The sequence below is a fragment of the Rhamphochromis longiceps genome, linkage group LG5, assembly GCF_057381845.1.
Source record: "Rhamphochromis longiceps isolate RC_006_pf linkage group LG5, R_longiceps_female_GT1.1, whole genome shotgun sequence".
In the NCBI taxonomy this organism is placed as follows: Eukaryota; Metazoa; Chordata; class Actinopteri; order Cichliformes; family Cichlidae; genus Rhamphochromis; species Rhamphochromis longiceps.
Genome location: NC_140561.1, coordinates 26,812,317 through 26,833,083, shown reverse-complemented (window position 1 = coordinate 26,833,083; position 20,767 = coordinate 26,812,317). Strand labels below are relative to the sequence as shown.

At 40.7% G+C, this 20,767-nt stretch overlaps 1 protein-coding gene across 1 annotated transcript in view; it reads right to left on the bottom strand.

The window, feature by feature from the left end:
* The window catches only part of ca16b (carbonic anhydrase XVI b), a 108,955-nt gene that overhangs the window by 68,924 nt on the left and 19,264 nt on the right, over positions 1 to 20,767 (bottom strand). The window contains exon 2 of the mRNA XM_085406979.1: positions 13,000 to 13,095. Within this exon, the coding sequence (XP_085263105.1) occupies positions 13,000 to 13,095 (96 nt within the window). The remainder of the gene's footprint in view (positions 1 to 12,999; positions 13,096 to 20,767) is intronic.

Sequence of the window (20,767 nt, the reverse complement as noted above, 5' to 3'; positions counted from 1 at the left end):
GAGGATGGTGAGCACTCTGTTGAGCAGAACGCAGATCTCCTCTGTAGAGCTGCAAAGTGAAACACTGATTAGTGATGCTACATTACTCTGCTTTGTCCAAGGGCAACTGTTCCATATCAGCCAACTCTGGGAAACGCAGACGCTAACCTCAGCACTCATAAATGTCCTGCAGCTGCGTGTGATGGACGTTTTAATATAAGAGAGAGTGATTGTATTCAAATCACAGTCAAAATTACACTGAGGGATAATTAGCATTTCAGGAGTAGTAGTAGTAAATGGCGATGAAGATGAAGCACTGAGGCTGAAGTATATAGATACGCTAATGTGGCACGCCATCTGTGCTATATGCATTTATGTTAGTGACGGTCCTCAGAGCAAACACTAAATAATCATTCCTGCATACTCTTACTGCAGAGGGAGCGCTGGTAGATGCCTGCCACAGGGTCCTAAGTCCATGGATGAAATGGTATGAGGCTGAGATGACTGTGGGTCACTGTGCAGCGATAAACCAGAACAAGCATAAGGAGGCTGCCGCCTCTCAGGGGGAGAGAGGTTGTGAGACAAGCAGAAACCTCTCACTTACCTGCCTGTCTGTGCATCGGGGATGACCCCACAGTATGAGGTCAGGACTAAGCAGACCATTAGCCACAGTCTGCAGGTGGAGGTGAAAGATCTCCACCCACACAGTGCCCCACTCCAGATGACATGTTATCTGGAATTATATTTCACCAGCTTGTATTATTTTGTAAGAGCTCCTATTTTAAGCCTTTGGTCATGCAGTGCCATTTTTACGGTGTGAAAACCAGAAAATGTCTGGCAGTTAGAGTCAGTGTGAGTCGTTGCAAAATGTACGGGGAAAAAAACAAGACTCGTTTCTAACACTAGTCAAAGTTTCAATATAGATTGTGGAAGAAAAAGAGAAAAGCATGAATGACAGTGAGGAATTTTGACTTTAATCGCACAGCAGAGATCAGCACTGCGAATCACTTGTATCCAAGCTGCCTGGGACTGAGATCCATTGTTTACCCTTGTATAACAACCTCCTACAGGCTTATGCCCTCTTCTGTTAATCCACCAGTATTAACAGAAATAATAAATGTGCAAAAACACGGGAGATTCACTGGTCAAAACGAAAGAGAAAAGTAAAGGACAGTTACTCTAAGTAATGGCAAGAATTATTTGTACTAGTTTAGAAAGAAGCAAGGCCAAAAAAAAGAAAAAAAGAAAAAGCCTTAAATCGCTCCACAGTTCCTAAACATTTTCCTAGGCTGCTGTTACTACTTCGGTGTCTGGGTAATGAATGCAGTAGAATGGCTGGTTATAGCCAAAGTTTGTGACCTTCCCCAGACAATCACCCAAAGTCTCCACTTTTAATAAGCGCCTTCCTCTTTGGTTCATGAACTCCCCAAAGAGATACATCCAGCAAACTCCGAGCGAACTCAGCCATTATTGCGAGATATTTAGGTAACAGAGCAAAACAGACACCGGTGGGCCATCTCTAAGACCTTCTTGGCACAGGTAAACATCACCTTTAGCCAAATTATCTTTTCGATTTGCTCCGGTAAAGTTTGACCTGAACTAAACACACGTTTTCATCTGCTCCACGCTGCACGGAGAAGCCTCCACAGAGCCGAACTGTTATTTTCTCAGCTTATTCACACGGATCCAGTCATTCTTTGTCCGGATTTTTCCTTTGCCAGGTCGAGAGCTAAGGCAGAGGTGGGTTTTCAGCGTTTTACTGTCTTAGCGTGTGTCAGAAAGCCTTCATAAAAACTAACACACCACATTTCCTGAAACTTGGTGGGGTTGTGGAGCATGGCTTAAGCAACTCATTAAGTTTTGGTATGAATCCAGACCACTTTATTTAAATTTGCAAAATGTGGCATTTGCCTTGGCACAGGATAGGCTCTCTCCAAGTGCCCTTTCAGTTAAAGCTCAGCAGAGCAGAAAATCTGTCCATGTGTAGTTACAAGTGTGTCAGTCAGTAGATGCAGAGATGGAGGGAGAGAAAAAAAGTGGCAGAAATTAAAACTGAGGGAAGATGAGAGAGCAACAGTGGAGTTTTTTAGCCTTGGGTACCCCGAAACCGCTAATTAGGCCACAAACTCCCAAGATTGCACATGACCACACATCCCAAGACGAGTGTTAAGCTTGAGCACAGCGAGCAGCCATTTTAAATCAAGCCGTAATCCAGTCCACGTCTCCCCCTCCTTACTACCCCACGGCACCCACAAGCAAAGTGCTGCTCGGAACTGAGATGTGGTCAGCATTAGGAGCGATGGATGGGGAGGGGAATTTAAGAACAGAAACGAGGCGGGCACTCACATAAAGAGGCAGAAAATTGATTCCCGGGGAGAAGAGAACGCTGCTGAAAACCAGCTACGTTCATTTCAAAATAAAGTTGCTGTAGGCAAAATAAGAGTTTGGAAAAACAAGTTCTCTATTCCCCGTCACAGACTCGAGTTATTCCGTCTCCACTACACCTCACAGATACATGCATTAAGCGATCAATAAGAAGTCCATCTTGTTGTGAGTCCCAACTCACTCAAATTAATACAAGATTGGTGACGTCAGCAAAGTGGCTAATGGATAGCACTAAAGATGCTCGTGTTCTCATGGATGACTGATAAACTGGTCCTTTGCAGTCTGGTTTTAAAGTGGAATTTTTCCTGAAATGTATTGTGTGAAAATAAATGGCTTTATTTATATTCTCAGCAAAGTGTAGACATTAGCCCACTCGCTCCCCCTCCAACATATGAATTATTTTTTTTCCCTCAATTCAAACAAAGGTCCTTTTATAAACCCTACTTACTGCGGGAGTATCATTTTCACCTTTCAGCTTTAAACCTACTGAAAATAAGCGGAAATCAGAGAGGATGTTTGGGTACTGCACAAAAGGTTTAGACTACCACACATTTTGCAATGCAAAGAACAGCTTCTACTCCAATAATTTCATGATACATCTACATTATTTATTATCCCTCGCAGGTATATGAGCTCCAGCTTAAATCAGTCATGAGACTCTGCAAGACAAAGGATGACAGGCCTGAGTGATCTTCTTTTTTCTCCTACTTGCTACCGTGAGAATATGAAGCTGGGTCACCCTAAATTAAAATAAATGTCTTTGTGTTTGCAGAATGATAATGATACCGATTGTTGGAATTTCATCGCAGCACTTCTCAGGGACTATATTTAGTTTTCTTGAATCAGCAATACAAGAGTAGTTATAATTCATAAAGCAAAATTACAGACATTAACCCAGTCACCAAAATCTCATACATGCATTTTAATTACAGAAAAAAAGAAGACAAAACAAGATATCGCACATCCCACAGGCACAATTAGCTCAGAAAATACAGTATTAAAAAAAAGGCCTGAACCACTCTGAGCTACAGCCCTCTGTGCTCAGCTCACATCCTCAGCAGCTATTACTCTTGGAGTTGTTCTGCAAGCTAAGCAGGGACAACAATGGCTACATGTTTACACAGCAAGTGTCCTTATAATTTAGACTCTAGACAGAAATCAGTGTAACTCAGTAAAGTAGAGGTAGTAGCGCGGCATAAACAATCTAACAAGCCAGGGAAAGTCAGCGAACTGGAAGCAGTGCTAGACCTCATCAGCTACTTCCATTCAGTTACTCACTGGTTTGAAGGTCTAAGTAGAATTTTATGCCAACATACCTCACTGCACTTGAACAAATGATCATAAATCAAACGTTGTTTTAGAATCCGAGGGAAGCATTACACGTCTTCCAAAATTGTGCCATTATGCCACTATTATAGCCTTGCCCCCTATAGTTAACTCCTCACCTCTAGGGGGATGTGCGCTCATTACAAAGTAAGTCATCATGATTATGAGTTTAAAAATTTGCTGAACCGCAATCTAGCTCATTCTAGCTCATCAGCATAACCATATTAGTGAGGAAACCTGTGGGCTGGCAATCTCACACTTCCTCAATATTGCAGTCCCAGCAGGCCGAGCATGTCCGCATCCATTAAGTTGGACCTGAGCCACCCACTAAGCCTAATATGGTGCCACGAGGCACACTAACACTATGTGACGTCTGAAATTTAATTAATTAGGTTTACACAACAAACATGTCAGTCCAACGCATCAATCTGCTCTAAACAAGGAAACCAGGAAATTTGGCTGCGCTTATCGCAGATGTTGGACTTTGGACTTTTTGCTTTATGCGTCAAGGTGGTGGCGGCCGAAGACGCTGTTCTCCGGACATATCCGTGTATAAACGCAAGCAATTAAGTTCTGCAAAACCTCACTCATACAGCATTAACTCAGGGTGCAGGAATCCCTAATTTATTTCAATTCTTAATATATATTTACCTCATCTAGAAAAAGGAAACAGATTGTCAGAGGCAGTGGGAAGTAAGATGATTTGGAGCTCAATTCTGCTAAATTGGTTGCTGCCAGTGTGATACATCATGGAGAATTAAGATGCCTCTCCCCCAGCACAGAACTTCGGCAGCCATATTGGCACATCTGTCAAGGGCCCACCCTTGACAGAGACAAATAGACCAATTCTGGCACAGGAAGGCTGATCCAAACTGCTAGCAATAACCAAGATGAATAATGAGCCAGCTTGGTCCCCTCGCAAAATTCATTTTTAATAATTAGTGTTCTTGCACCTCTCATTTTCTCTCAAAATGAGTGCAGGTACATCTACAGGTTGATACACACAGCAGCAAGACTGGAGGAATATAGATGATGTTGTGTTAAGCTTCCATCATCACGTAGAATGCCTGCGACTATAAATGCAGGGTGTAAGACAGATGAATCTCTCTCTGTACTCCTAGGAGGAGGAAATTAATCAAGTCGCTCTGTGGGTAGGCAGTAAAGGAATCTCACAGGATGAGCACAACAAAGTTCAGGAGGACCTTTCGTTTCACAAACTGAATACTGTAAAGGAGCGCAGTCGCTACTGTGGAAACAAAGAGAAAAGTGGAGGAGGCGCTGAAGAGCAGAGAAAACTGATTCCTACTTTTCTGGACAATCAACACTTGTCGTTGGATAATAATCTTTGTCAGGAAGCTACCAGTATGCACGTATAACTAGAAAACAATGCAGCCACACACTGTCCGTGCGTTTCCCTCAAATCCTGGAATTCTGATAAAAGCTCCTCTGACTCATTGCTTCAGGATCTAATTTGTATTTAATATTTTTCTTTCCCCATAACAATTCTTTGAGTTATTAGTCTGCGCACACTCTACCAACCAGGGCTGATCGAGCATGCTCAGGCCCTTAGGGAGGATTCGCACATATGTTCAGCTTCAGTGCTCGACAGTGGGCATGCCTGACATTTGGTGGGGGAGCAATCTTTCCTGGCGCTATTGTTGTAAGCTAACAGAGCTTTGATCGGCAGCTAGGGTAAATCAAGCTAGCTCGAAAGCAACGTGGTGGTTGCTAACATAAAAGATCAACTTCTCCTTCACGCTTCACGCACAAGCAGCTACCGCGCTCTCACGGGATGCCCTCATGTCGCGAGCTGATTAGGCAGCAGCTGCGGCGTTCTTCGTTCACATTGGGAAAAAGTTAAACTTCTTCCAACTATTCATCACGAGCAGCATCAGTAAATACACGACTCAGCCGAGCAAGAGTTAGGATGGCATCCCGTTTAAAATGCCTGCGTTATAGACGTGTGACTCTTTCCTTTGTTTAGCAAGCAAGAAGAATCAGTGCGGACACTTCAACAGTCTGGAATATGTGAGCGGCCTCTGGGTGAGTGCGCGCAGCAGTTAGGTGACAGATCTGTTTAAAGTGTAATGACTCACTAATGCACATTTTTGCATGGTTAGTACAAACATATTGGATTGTAATATCAGTCATTCTGATTGGAAACTCAAACGACATCGCGTCTATCTAAAAATATCATTCGACTTTACTTTCATTGGAAATTAAATCTAACTGTAATTTCTCGCTTACATTCAAAATATTTCATCCTTGGGGGGGAAAAAGGATCAAACAAATTTTTTTGTGTTAATTCGGAGAGCAAAATGATTCGTTCTACATCATGATTCAAAACAATCAGGGGAAAATCACCTCCATTTATCATGAAAAACTTGTTTCATCACTTGGAGCATGGTGAGCCGCTTCTTTCATCGGGGAATGAGAGAGAGCAGGAGGGGGAAAAAAAGTCATCTTCATCCCTGAAGATTACGTCCTGAAGGCTATGCCCCATACATTACCCTCTATGCCTACTCATAGAACATCCATATAGCGAGGGACCTTTACTTTAAACTCAAGTGCTTCTTATACACGGAAGTCTACTGGGAGCAATCCTCCTCTCGATTCATTACCTCCAAGAGGCAGAGCTCCTTCTGTTGGGCACCATGACAACATGGCATTGCTCTTTTCCCTCCAGCAGTTGTAAGGGGGTGTCAAAACGCAGGAGAAAAACTGCACTGCCTTCAAAAGCACCGAGCCAATTTAAGGTTACATGAATCACAGGGTTTAACATTTAACCTAACTAAGCAACCGGAGAGGAATAGACACATTTTTGAAACCAGCCCAATCACTGGGCTCTAAAAATCAATCCTGCGGCGTGTTGTTTAAACAAATGTGTGTCTTAATAAAGATTTATTTATAGTAAGATCAATTATACAGCGGCAGAGTAATTTGCAATTGACAAGTTTATCTTAAAAGCTAGGCAACAATTTTTTGCTTATTAGCTATGAGGGAATAACGCAATACATCTCAAGAGGTGAAGCCAAAAAATAAAAAAAATTAAGAAACTCAAATCGCTCGCAGTGCCAGAGCAGAGGGTTAATTCAAAACCAAAATAAACAGCCCTGGCAATCAAGAACAGTGAGTTACCTAATCTTGTTCTGTATCCTCTAAAGTACTAATTAAGTTGGATCAACATAGCAGTTGATTGAAAATGACACTTCATTCACTTCATTATGTGAGACATGAGTGGAAAGATTGCTAATGATCATGGGCAACCTCAGTGAAGTGGAATAAAACAGTTAGGCTGAGGGGAAACATAATCCACACATATCAGACAATCCCAGGCTCATCCAGTTGCTACAACTGCTTGTTGGGGTGGCTTTCATCCAAACACCCATAACCGCTGCATGAAAGACAGTAGGAGCTCTATTCATATGAAGCACTGAGCTATTAGTAAGTTATTACTGTGAAAAATTACTGAAATGCAGAGCCCTTAGCTATGTTATTAATTTGCGGAGGTGGACTACTAGATCATCTGAAGGATTATGGTTTCAGCGTGTGCCCTTTACAGCATTTTTAATTTCACCAATTTTGCAGAGTCATTTTTCCCCCAAACCAAAATCATAAGTTCCTACAGTGATCAATGGAAGGACCGTTTAAAAATAAAAATAAAATTAAACAACGACTGCTTCAACAGTCTGAAATGACATGCGAGATAATTCAGCGACTACAGAAAATCTCATAATACAACGGGGGGGGGGGGGGGGGGGGGGGGATGACAATTTTCTTTGGGACGCTGATCTATAATTTTCCCCCAACATCTAGTGCTGGTATTTCTTCACTGTGTTTTTCTTTTCCGTTTCTCATTCTACACACTGTTACAGGGGATCAGGCGTAATGCTTCTGCAAATGCACGTTAAGGTACTCCAACTGTTGTGCTGTAATTAAACTAGAACAATAAATCCACAAGAGACCAATCAAAAGCAAACTACTGCATATATTGGCCAAAAACATAAAACTTATGATGAAGGAAGCCAAAGAAACTAACAGAGATGATGTGAAAACCTGCAGAGATATAAAAAGGGGAAAAATGATGCATAGCTATGTTCCTGTGGGAGTCTTACAGTGAGTATGATATCATCCCTCTTATGAAAAATGCCTCCATGAACACTACACGAACACCCCCCCTCCCACACACACACACACACACACACACACACACACACACACACACACAGCATGCCTTAAATAACTTTTAATCAAATTTCAGGGTGCAGGTTTCGAGGCTACTTTTACTGAGGTTCATAATCCAAGCACACAGGAAGGTGATGTGTCATGTGCTTCACTCCTCAATGCACTAGACTAATATGTACAAAGTAAGGGGTTAGCACCCTCTTATGGAAAATACGAAGCAATAATGAATATTATTAAAAGCCAACTCACATCACTGTCACGTGTAGCCAGATTTTTTAGAGAAAAACAAAAACTGCGCAAAAGTCACTCGTCCTATTGATAACGCAGGCGAGTTTAAAGAAAAAAGATCTGATCATCAAAAATAAAAATAAAAATTTTCATCACTGTGTTTTATTTTGGCCTGAGAAACATCATTTCACATTCTTGGAATGCCCTCGCTCCTAAAGTAATCACACTGGTGGCACAATGCTCCTCTATAGGTTACGTTCAGTACTCGTGTGTCTCGCTCACAGTGCTAGTCTATCTATGCAGTTGCTTCTAGCTTCAGGCTAGCCCGACTGTGTGCGTTTCTTTTTACACTCACTTGCACAGAGCAAATGCCTTTAATAACCATTTAGCTGCTAAGGCACGCTCCTCTGTCCTCCATTCACAGCCTTAGCCGCTAATTACCTTCCCCAAGTAATGACCATTTCTGTATTCCCTCAGTTCTTTCCTTTTATTTTTTTGTACAATCTGCCAGCTGTCTTGACTGGTAGGAACTGGTGGTCTACACGGACCTGAAATGAATGTCCAAAAATCAAATCGTGTCAGCCAGTTGCCTATCTTGATAATTTTTTTTTCCTTATTTGTTTTATTTTATTTTTTGGCCACCATCCCAACATAGAAAAACCCAGATACCCAATTACCGGCCCTTCTCTTGCCAACCATGAACAAACAGCATATCAAAATGAGACCTTAGCAAGATAGTTATAAAAAGAAGTATGTCAATGGTGCTGCAGGCTGTTTATTAACGATACCTAACATACTGTCAAAAAACAAAGCCTTAGAATTTAATTGACCAAAGACGCATGCCTGATGTTCTAATTAGAAAATAAGAAGGACCTCAGCATGAATATCAAGATTGTGTCCCACAGGAGTGTGGACTCAGGTGTGGTCAAAAGATGTTCCTGGCAAATAATTTATAAGTCTTTTAAATGGGAGGGGGGATGGCGGGAGAGGGATCAGACTAGCTGCATAGCCTAAAAGTAAGAAATCATTATCATCTCATTTATAACTGATATTAGCCATTTGCAAAGTGCCGTCATCAGTATTCACAGCAGCTGATAAGAGACGGGAGAAACACCTCAGTTATGTTATTGGGTTTTGACATTGTACAGTTTCCATCAGAGGGCAGTCTGCAACAAGTAATCCATAGCACTGAGATTGTTAGTAACGACTCAAACAACTACACATGACAAATGTTACTGAAATCTGTTATTGTGTCTCAACGAAAAAAAGAATATGAGCGATATATCAGCTTTATAAAATCATCAAATATTCACATTTGACTTAAAAATCCTATATCACTCGTGCTCCATGTACAAGGTTAAACAAACTGGCAACACAAACATTTCAGTTTTCATTCAAAAATACTTTAAATGTCACTGTGAATATAATTTACCCATTACCAGGCATTGCTAGCAGCAGCTAGCACTTGCTTCCCTGCAGGTTAACGTCCGTACAGGAAGAATGTGGTTACGCATCATTTGGGTCAACTGGTGATTTCACTTTAAACCCACGCAGCAGACACTTTTCATTTTCTACATCCAAGTACTGCAGACATGTGTTGCTTAGCATGACTAATACATGTTTACATTTGGTCCTGAAGAAAACAAACAAACAATATCATTATTGGAAACAGCTTAAATGTTCTAAGGCTTTTCAGCTTTTTATTCATGTCTATCGCTGAACATTTAACCAGTGTAAAATTGATGTGTGACCCAAAACAAAAAGAAGCAAAAAACGGTTGCTCTCATCAGTATTTTGTCACTTCATTTGCTAAAAGGCAAATTTCAAATTCTGGTCGATGAATGCATGACAGGACAGAAATACCAATGAAGCGCAAGACACAGTTACAGTGTTTTACAAGAGTGGTGGACCATCTAAACTAAATCAATTATTACAACCACTAACATCATTGGAAAAAAAGAAACACACACTCTGACCTTTAGGGGAAAAGAGCAGAAGCACCACTTCATGCAGCAAATGCCATATATTTGGAGTGTGGCCATGACTGAAGGTACAAATTAAAGTCATGTCAGGTATTTGTGATGTACCGCCTCACTTAATCCTTGCTACAGGTGATTTTTCCACCAGGCTTACTGAGCCTACTGCCATTACACATTGGCACAAACACAAAATACTAAGTGGGCTAGGGCTGTGCCACATCATCTCGTCTATGATAATCCTGATATAAATGTATTGTTGCTATGGCGATGCCATGCATTCATGCCGCCTTGCACGCAACAATGAGACAAGCCCAGGCAAGTCTGACAGCAAGACCTTCTGATGACAATTTCGCACCTATAAAGGAAGCCACTTCAACAACCTCGCACAGAAACGCAGTCGTTTTTAAATTATGCACGAAAATTGTTTCCAGCATTAGTGGGAACAAAGTCGTTTCAGCGCTTGAAGCGGGGGAAAAAAAAAAAAAAAAAAAAAAAAAAGGCAGCACACCGTCAAGCACGACCAGGCTATGAAGGAGAAGACACTAGCAGCTGGTGATGTGTGACCCAAAAGTAAACAAATGAGTCAACCAAGCAACACTTGCTGCACTCGCTAGTTGCATTCCATATGACAGGAAGAGCAAACGGTGGATGGAAATTACTGATGTGAAAAGCAAAGCTTTAAGCAGCGAAGCTCGGCCCAAGACAAAACATCACAGGTAGAAAATATTTCTCCGTTTTATTATGTGACAATACTATATAAGAGTTTAGTTTAACAATAAAGTAACTCAAGTGTTAAGTAGTCATGTTGTATTTGTACTTAAGATTTCCATGGAAAGCATCATTTAGGCTACTTTTGTGCTTACATGTGACTTGAGCTGTGTCACTGGATATAATGCTGTGTCACTGCCACCACACTAATGCTGCTGCTGGAACCTCTTTTCACTAGATTCACACTTCAAACTAGGAAGTGTGTCAAAAGATGGAAAATGCCCTGTATTTGCCTACATTTAAAAAAGCTGCTGCATGTAAGCTGCGAGCAATAAGTCTAATTCTTTATTCCTTTCTTAATCAGAAGTATCACGATATAATTTTGAGGCTATAATGCCCACCGCTAAAGCAGACCAATGCCAAAAACACTGTATATGGCATAATGTTGCATCATTATCTAATTAAAGAACCAAAGTTGTTTATATGATCACAGTTAAAATGTGATCAGGGCTTCCGTTTTTGTAGGCTGCACAGAAAACAATGGCATCTCTGAAGTGACCAGAACTCCTAAAACAGGCACCACACACCTTGTGGCGAAAGAGCAATCACGCTTGGATAGTCAAAGCAGGCATTCTTTTCACTGCCTTTACTCGACAACTGGGAGAGACGAGGGTCACAATCAGGAGTGACATGAATACCAAACAAACTTGACTCCAAAGTAGCCACAGTTTGTTTTTGTTTTTTGTGTTTTTATTTGCACAATTTTCTTGCCTAAAACCACAAGAGTCTAGGTTCACAACTGGAGCGGCGAGGACAAAATATTCCATCAGTATATTCATTTTCAGAGCCACGATGCACTCCGCCGGCAGAGGGGCCGAGTTAGTTATTTGCAAGGTGGTGTTTTTGGAACTTGGAACCTGTAAATACGATTTTACCGAGTGCTCCTCCCTTCCTGAGCTCTTCCAGTAAAGTGCCCTCCATCAAATCACATAACCCCTATTTCCCATCGGAGCTGCTTGATGGCCTACAGAGGGCTATGTTTGCGCCGGGGTGTGGACGTGTACAGCTGAATGAGAATGAATGCTTTGAAGGAACAAACTGGATATGCTTATCAATTCACCACCACAAAAACATCTTCTGCTCTGCATACAACTGTGCACACATTTTGCATCCGAGCCCAATAAACAGCAAATTTAAAGACTTTTACCATTACAAGCAGTGCCAAATGTTGCGTGCTATAAAAAGAAAACAAATACCAAGTGCTCAGCAGGTACTCAGATACATTAACTCATGGTCTTGTAAAGTGCTGCTGATGAGTCAAATAATGAGCCATGCCATTATAAATGCATAGAGCCCAGTGCTTTTATACTTTTTTCTCCCCTTACAGCAAATTTAGATACCAGAAAATGGGAAAAATGAAACTCTTAAAGCATTTAAATACAGCTTTAGCTTAGAAGTTGATAAAATATGCTTCTGATAGTTTAAAATATTATACCGTGACATACCGTTTTAAATATTTTGATACATTATTTGAGCTCAGCTTCTTTCCTTATTTACAGGTTTATAACTCTAAAAACTTTCCTCCAAGACTACCACCCATAAAGATGTGATATGCAAATTTATACCCAACTGTGAGATTATTTACAAGCATAAGAGTGCGCAGAATGAATCATTCATTAAAGTATACATCAGACAGTTCACTGAGGGCTGCTATATTCATCCATCTTCCAAATGTGTTAAGGTAAACAGCTAAGAGATTGCAATACAGAGTAAGCAAGTCTTCTCAAAAACATTTATTTAGATTAAAAGCAAAGCACCAATAACGCGGTTAGGAATTAAACAATTACATTTTCATAGTACTGCTGACAGCATCCATCAGTCCTAATCTATACTTTTACAAATGAGATAGTTAACTCATTATTTCCCGTTATGAATCTGAACATAGACTCGCTCCACAATATGTCACTGCTGTTCACTCCAGAGTGCATTTGTTTAATTGCTCTTATTAAAAGCATACATCACAGGTATGCCATTATATGAATCATAAATGCTTTATTAAACCCATTTTGCTAAAGCGAGGAGGGGGTGGGGGGTGGGAGTTTGATGGCGAAACAGCAGGAAATAAAATGGAAAATGGTGGGTAAGGTAGAAAAGGTAAGCAATTTCCCCTCCTACTTAGGCTCCAGCCAGAGCATAAATGAGAGTTCACCTGAATAGGACCAGTAGGGGTCATCAACTGTCCTCCTCTCCCTCATTACGCCTGTGCCTCCATAATGGTTGCCTCCAGTGTGGTGACCCGACGCGACTGTGGGAGGGAGAGATACAGGTCAGAAAACTCAACAGGGAAAAGAAACATTTCCTTTGCAATGCAAACACATACTATGACAAAGCTCCTGTCCCTGCAGCAATTCAGTCTGGATTTTTACTAGTTCACAAACTACTGAAAGGATTTCACGCATAATCAGCCGAACACAGATAATTGCAATAAAATCTCCTGGTTTTCTATTTGAATACGATTTGATGGATATTAATCAGAAGGCTTGTCAGTCGATGTTAGCCAATCAAAGATGTATTCATATCTGCGTATCTTGCATTTTTGTGTGTGTGCAGCAATATTACTAAAATGATAAAAACCACATCGTTTTCTTTTTCCTCACATAAATTGTTGGAGGGACACATAGAGCACAAAGAACACAATTAATAAACCGGCAGAGCAAAGCCAGTATTCCCCCATGCATGAGATTTACTTGGCCACCCAAGAATATTACATGCCACCAAAATATAAGTGGCCTGTCATTTTAGCATTTCTCCATTTTTTTCTTTGACAGAACTGGAATAATGTGCTCTTATTTGTGCACTAAATTTTCACACTGTCCATCCCTGGCTTTTCTAGTCTTGTGGTCCCCTGTCAGCAGGCTGACCAATCATCGCCGTGGCAGTCCTTGACATAACTCAGCTACCTCGCCAAAGAAGTGTTGCATGCAGACGGACTCCAGCTCCACTGTTTTAGACCACAGCCGGAGAAGGTAGTCCTGTTTCTCCTCTGCTGTGTGCTGGAGGGTCACTAACCAGAACTGGATTAATCCAAGCTCACAAAGGCTCCAGAGCAGAACAAGGACTACCATGGTTAGATGAAGTACATAGTAATGCAGTGGGGACTCTGTACATGTGATAAGAACCTCGCTGAAGAGGCAGACACACACGCACACACTGAAAATACTGTTTTACTTTGTGTTTTTGCCTGAGATATCTAAAAACCTTTTTCGATCACTGTTGATACACACATCAGGTCAGACTGCCTTGAATGTGTGTTTCAGAGTGCAGCTACTCTAATCGTTTGAGTTTGGTAATGATCACCATCACCAAGTTTATCCTACAACCCACTCTGGTGCCTCCTACACTCTTGCAGTTATCATTAATCACACCCTTTACAGTAGCAGTTGGTCTAGAAAAGAAACAGTCTAATTAGGCTGGACTGTCATTATGCTAACAACATATGCATGGATCTAACAGTATCACAGCAGCTTTTGAGCTAAGCTCCAGTAATGTTCAGACTGCCACATTGCTAGGAGTGCAGGCAATTGGTCCCATGTCTTTCAGGCCACAACTGTCTTTCACTTGTGGAAAATTACCAGCAAGAAATCAAAAACACTCAAAACACAATGGTACAACAACGTTAGGGGGACAGATTGTTCTTAAGCATATCTGCTCCCTAAAGCATGAAACCCCAAACTACAACAACCAAACTCATTGGGGAAAAGAAATGCTCCAAAACAGATGCAGCCGGAGGGCTAGGATGGAGGGAAAAAGATTGTCTAGTTGAAGTTATTGTGGGATGAGCACACCTAAAAATAAGAATGTTTTGTGTTGCTTTAAGGATTCAAAACCCGCTGTAGGTTTCAAAAGGTGGAGACGTGGTAATTCTGGTTCGCTGTTGCTTCAAAGATGCAAGAAAGTGGGTGAGCAGATCGTTTCTGTGTAGGAACAGCAGGGCGAACTAAAAACAAAACCAGAGACGACAATCTGCTCGACTGAAAATGGAAGAAGCCACTGTTACTTCTTTCAACATACTTTCTGAATCCACTGAGATTATCCATGTTGTATTAGTTTTTGTACAACTGGTTGGTATGTTGAGTATTGTGTTCTCACCACTTTACATTCAATTGGACACAACAGCCGTTAATATCACTTTTCAAATGCAAAAAAAAAAAAAAAAAAAAAAAAATCTATTCATGTGGGTTCAATCATCACTTCATTCTCACACAACACTTACTAAAGAGTAAAAAAAACAAAACAAAAAACATTTAGCACTTAGATCACAACTTAAAGTGGGCATCATTTGCTCACTTGTACATCCCTAGTCTCGTTTGGTCTGGGATTTTATTTGATTGTTAGGCAGTGATAAAATGACAATGTTTGGATAAAGCTTTTTCTTTTGGATGAAATCATAAATGCTACAAATGAGTAATTTTAGCCTATTCATAGGCTGCTGCTAGGTAACATGATGACATCATAACATAATAGGGACAGGAACCTTCAGGGGCCTAAGCTGTACCTGAGCGCAAGGTCTGACTGTGTTCACAGATACTATAACAGACCATCAGACAGCATTTGTGAAAGGTTTTTTGTTTTGTCTTGGTTTTTAAGCAGACACTTTTCCCCTCAAACAGTGCTTTGTTGAAGCACCTCTTCAACAATTTTCGTTTCAGCCTCTCTAAGGTCTCTCTCTCATGAAAAACCTGGTGGTGGGGGAGGCTGGGGACAGTGCCACTCTAGCCCCACCCCTGAACCCTGCCTAAAGGGTGTTTTTTGACCATAAAGTCCATCTCCCAAGAGCGACTCCCGGTCCCCACCGGCATGCCTACACCACAGGATCTCTGCGGCTGCATGCAGGAGTGAAGAGAAGCCCAGAGGCAACAGACTCACTTGCCTCAGGGGGCCTGTAGAGCAGCAACAGGAAGGGAGATGAAGAGCAAAAGCCGACAGCCAAATGTCACGTGCCGTTGAAAGCGGCTGGTTGAGAGACCCTGACCGATTTGGAGACAAGGGCGGCTGGAGGTTATCATTAATAATCCTTTCACAGGTTGAACTGCAGAAATCCTATGACTTTTAATTCTTCTGTATGGATCTTGTTGACCAAGTGACTCTCCCCCCAAAAAGTCAACTTGGCTGGAGCTGAACAAAACAGGTTGGGCTTTCAGGGAGCGGCAGAAGTGCACCACTGTAAAGAAAAGCACTTGCTTTCCAACACAAGAAATTATCTTGTTATTACAATAATCGTAAATTAAGTGAAAATTCCATGAATCGCTCAGCCGTATAAGAGCTAGTGCAAAGGAAGAACCCAGATATTTCAACACAGATCTGGATTACACAACTGGCCTTGTTGGCAACTGTGCTCTTTTAGCTGGTCCATGTGTGCCACGCCAGTGAATGCAAAAACGAAAAGCTGGTTATAATAAAGCAAGAAGTCAAAGACAAGAAAACATAGCAACCCACACCCAGTATTTGTTTATTGGTTTAAATAAAAATCAGTCTGAAATGACACAATTTCTGACTGTCCACTACCATTACACTTCAGACAAAGCTCTGGCCTGTGGGCATGGTATGCGATCAAAGCCAATTGTAACATAAGCCATGAGCCACGCAACATGCCAACAGTTAGAATTTTTCTTTTGTTGAGGGGACATTACCATCAAAAATAAAAAATAATCCACTGTGTCTTCAGTTCCTCAGATGCTGAGAGTGCACTAAGACTCAATTGCATTTGCTACTGAAGCCAACAAAGAACATTTGGCGTGCTCCGCTCGTGGCAGAGACGTTTTAGAGTTAGCAGAAGCGGCTCTGGCAAGTAAATAAAGGGGCAGCCTATAATCCTTTGAGGTTGAGCCAAACTAGCCGCAAGGTGGGCATTATGCAAATGTGTAACATAGTGACTTAGATAGGTCTCAAAAACAAAATAATATGGACACTTTAAAAACTCTGTGCATTAGCTGCCTAGCATTATTTACCAAAAGACTGAGAAACAGATCATATTTGTTTTAATGAATTTTCTCACAAAAATCACAACAAAAATAAAGCTTTAATGTCTCAATTTGCAACACAAATGTGACAGGATTTCCCGGCTCTTACTGTATTAAAAGACGCAACACTGCATCAGGATGTCGTAACAATAGCTATTTAATATCACACTTGTTAGTGTTCTCATGAGGTTAAAGGAAACTTTGAAACAATAGCAGAACTCCCCGGAGTCCTGAAGCCGAACCACATTTAGACAGTGAGTTGTAGTTGGCTTGATCAGCATCGCCGCTCATCGAATGAACACACACACACACACACACACGATACACACACACCCCTCCAGCCACTTAAGACAACCGGAGCTCTTACTAATAGTTGCATCATTACCGAGGATTAATTAAACTAAGCACAACTTCAAGCCAAATCTTTTCTTGCACTTAAAGCCAGTGCATTACTGTCTCCAAAATTGGTTTCCACTAAGGCGTGAGCTACATACACACCATTTTCCAAATCAAATTCATTGCTTGGAGGGAGGTCACAGAGGCTACATAAGGAAAGGCATAAACAGCTTCTTTGTCTTTGTCAGATGTAGCGATTTACCACGGGGAGTCACGGGTTAATAACAAGTGTGAAACAGAGAGGCAGGGAGTCTGTGAGACTTGGAGCATATTTGAAGGCAGGTTGTGAAACAGGAGGGCTGCACCGTCTTTGATCAGAGAGCATAGGAGACAGCACCATGTCAACAGTTTACACACATCCATGTCAGCCGTCCCCTGTGGGCAAAGGATTGAAGCCACAGCATCTCTGATAGAGCAGAGCAGACAACACAGTCTGTGCTGGGCCTGAAGGAGACTGAGGAGAACCGTGCTGCAATTAAACAACATACTTAAATGCGGAAAGCACATGTGGAACACAGGTAGTCAAATAAGATATTTTATACCATATATTTTTGGCCTGCATCGCCCCACCGTGTGGAATCTCACAAAATAAAGGCTTCCAAACAACTACATAACAACAGTACACTGTGTAGCCTACAGAAACATTTTTCCCCCCTTTTTCATCGCCCCGAGGGCAGTTAAATCATCTGCACCACCATTAAGCCCTACTATTTGTTCCATAATATCACACTCAACAACAAGCCAAGAACCCCTGAGAGCTCTTGAAAAACAGGAGCCTAACAACAACCACAGGAGCATTTAACTTGCATTAGTCATTGGGGACAGAGATAAAAATTCAATCTCATCACCAGCATTAGTATCAGGTATGTGAAGGATAGTCGGGCTAGCACATCTATGTCACCAAGAGGATTATTTGAGGATGGATTAAGCTATCAAATACATCCTGAGTTGCAATGTCTGTGTAATTTGGATAAACCGTGACAGAGCGCTGGTGTGTTTAATGAGGTAAATTCTATCATCTATGACTGAAATGCACAACGAAACTATCTCAGCTTATTACTGTAAATTGCTTAATGCAGTCAATTAATAAACTGACAAATTCTCTGCACAGATAGTTTTTGTCCTTTGCCTGTTATCGAGGCAATTACACATAGTATGGAGAACCAAAAGTGCCAAAATAAAATATTAATCTTTTTTTTAAATCATTAATTTTCTCATATTAATTAAAATATCAGTGCATTAAAAACATGTTGAATTGTTTCACTATTTAATAAATTATTTCATGGTTCCTGTACAATATGAAATAATTTCAACTGTCACTGCAGCTCATCAGCAGACCCAGAAGACTATATAGCAAGTAAAGACAGACCATTCCCCGATAACGGTCTGATACAGTGGGTATCCCAGTGGTATAGACAAGTTTGAAATACTACTGTTTGTGTCATCAAATATACTTGGGATCTTTTTTTTAAGGTCAGAATCTAGTGGCTTAATCTTTAAATATCTAAGCCTTTATTCAAAAGTGCTGCGTTTTCAAAGGTATCAGGTCTCATCAGCCTAACAGCCAGCTCGCCTCTCAGCTGACCAGGTGGTCAGACCTCATGATACCCACCAAGAAAAGCCTCCTCCTGGCACACTGTTTTCACAACCCAAACACTCACTCAGCTCTCAGTGGAGGGTGAACACGGGATATAATTCACTTCACCGGGGAATTATGCTTTCTGTGTCCGTGAGGGGCCATTCAGGGGCTGGTGTCATAAATTACATCATTAGACAGTTAGCGCGAGGGTCCGTGTGCCGGCCTGTTTTATGTGATCGCGCAGACTAATCTGCGGATAATTGACTTTACAGTGCAGCAATTATGCGCGATCCTCAGGCGGCACTGTTGCTGCAGATGTCGGACTATAATCGGAATGACTACTCGGCCTTCAGGTCTCCAGCCACAACAGAGTATAATCTAGGCTTTCAGATGACATCTAACAGGTGATGTATGGATTATTGCAGTGTTTTATTTATTCCACAATAATTACATTTGGCCGAGTTAATCATGTTTCTCCAGAGTGCTCTCAGTACATTATTTCATTAAGTTCAGATGTGTTATATTTGTTTATAACTGTTTACTTTCAATTAAAAAGTGAGAGTAAACATATTTTAAATACAAGGAGGAAAGAGTATTTTTCACCAGGAGCACAAACATCCGGACCAGGATGTTAACGCTGCATGTGATGACAAGCCTGCTCCATAAATAATTATATTATCTCTTTTTATTATTTATTCAACTGTATTCTAAACACCAGCTGTCTGTTAAAGGTTTTTCTACTAGAGGTAAAATGAATAAATTGTTCTTTGTTTTTTTCTTCAATGAGCATTGAGTTATGTAAAAAAAAAAAAAAAAAGTTTTTAATGAATCTGCTGTTGATTAATCAGAAACACTGAATTTAACATACCAGTGTACTCCAGTCCAGTGTTTGACCTTTCAAAATAATTTCATATTAACCGGCCATTTATAGTTGAGCATTTTGCTAAAAGCTTTACAAAAACGTATATACATTTTAAAAGAACACAGGTAATTAGATCTCTTATGTGCCATTTTCACTGTAAAAATTAGTCAATAGTAAAAGAGGCAGTAAACTATGCAGTGAAGCCACGCTGATGTTATAAAAGGATGCTGCTGTGTTACTGTGAGCCGTCCTCAAATCTGGACCCCTGAGAGTGGTTGTCAAGTAGAAACTAGAAAGTATGCAAATACAAACTCTGTACTTGATATTGAGAAACTTAAATTAACTAAAAGGCATAGTGTCCACTTGATTCCCCGGCAAAGTCCCCTAACTTTGATAGCTGACCCATGAAATAGATTCATGAAGCAATGCAGCACAGCAGGCATAACATATATTTTAAAATATTGGAAATTCTTAATTTATGTAATTATTATTAGTATTACTTAAAAAAATGTTTTTATTAAAAATAAAATATCAATATTTTAATTGGTCAATGGTTCATTAAGCAATTTTATTTAATTAACAGCATATTTAATTATGAAATTATTTAATTTTGAGACTCTTAGCTATCCATAACAGAAAACCCTGCCAGATGATATTTAAAAACAAAATCCACACAAACCCAAGTCATGCAGTTTCATTTAGTGCTCAAAAAAATAGAAATAGACGACCAGGCCCGTTTTTCATGATGTGTTTTGGTTTCATCTAACGTAAAAATAAAGATCAAATGTACTTGTACTAGTACATGGAGAGCCTTCGGGTAGTCTATCATTTGTTTCGAACCTCAGTGGCAGCGTTTGGCTTTAAAATATAAACCTGTCAATATTCTATATTTTAGCCATTAAAGGCAAATCCCATAAAAACACCAAACCCTCTAAAGCACCGACTCTGTATGTTAGCATTTCAGGCTTTACCTGCTGAGAACAAACCAATTACACAAAACACCTCGGGTTTTTCAGCAAACTTGAGTCATTAACAGGAGGAAACAGCATATTATTCCAGAGCTATTTTCAGTCACAGATTTTGTTCGCTAATATTTACTCCAGCAGGACAGTGTATGCGG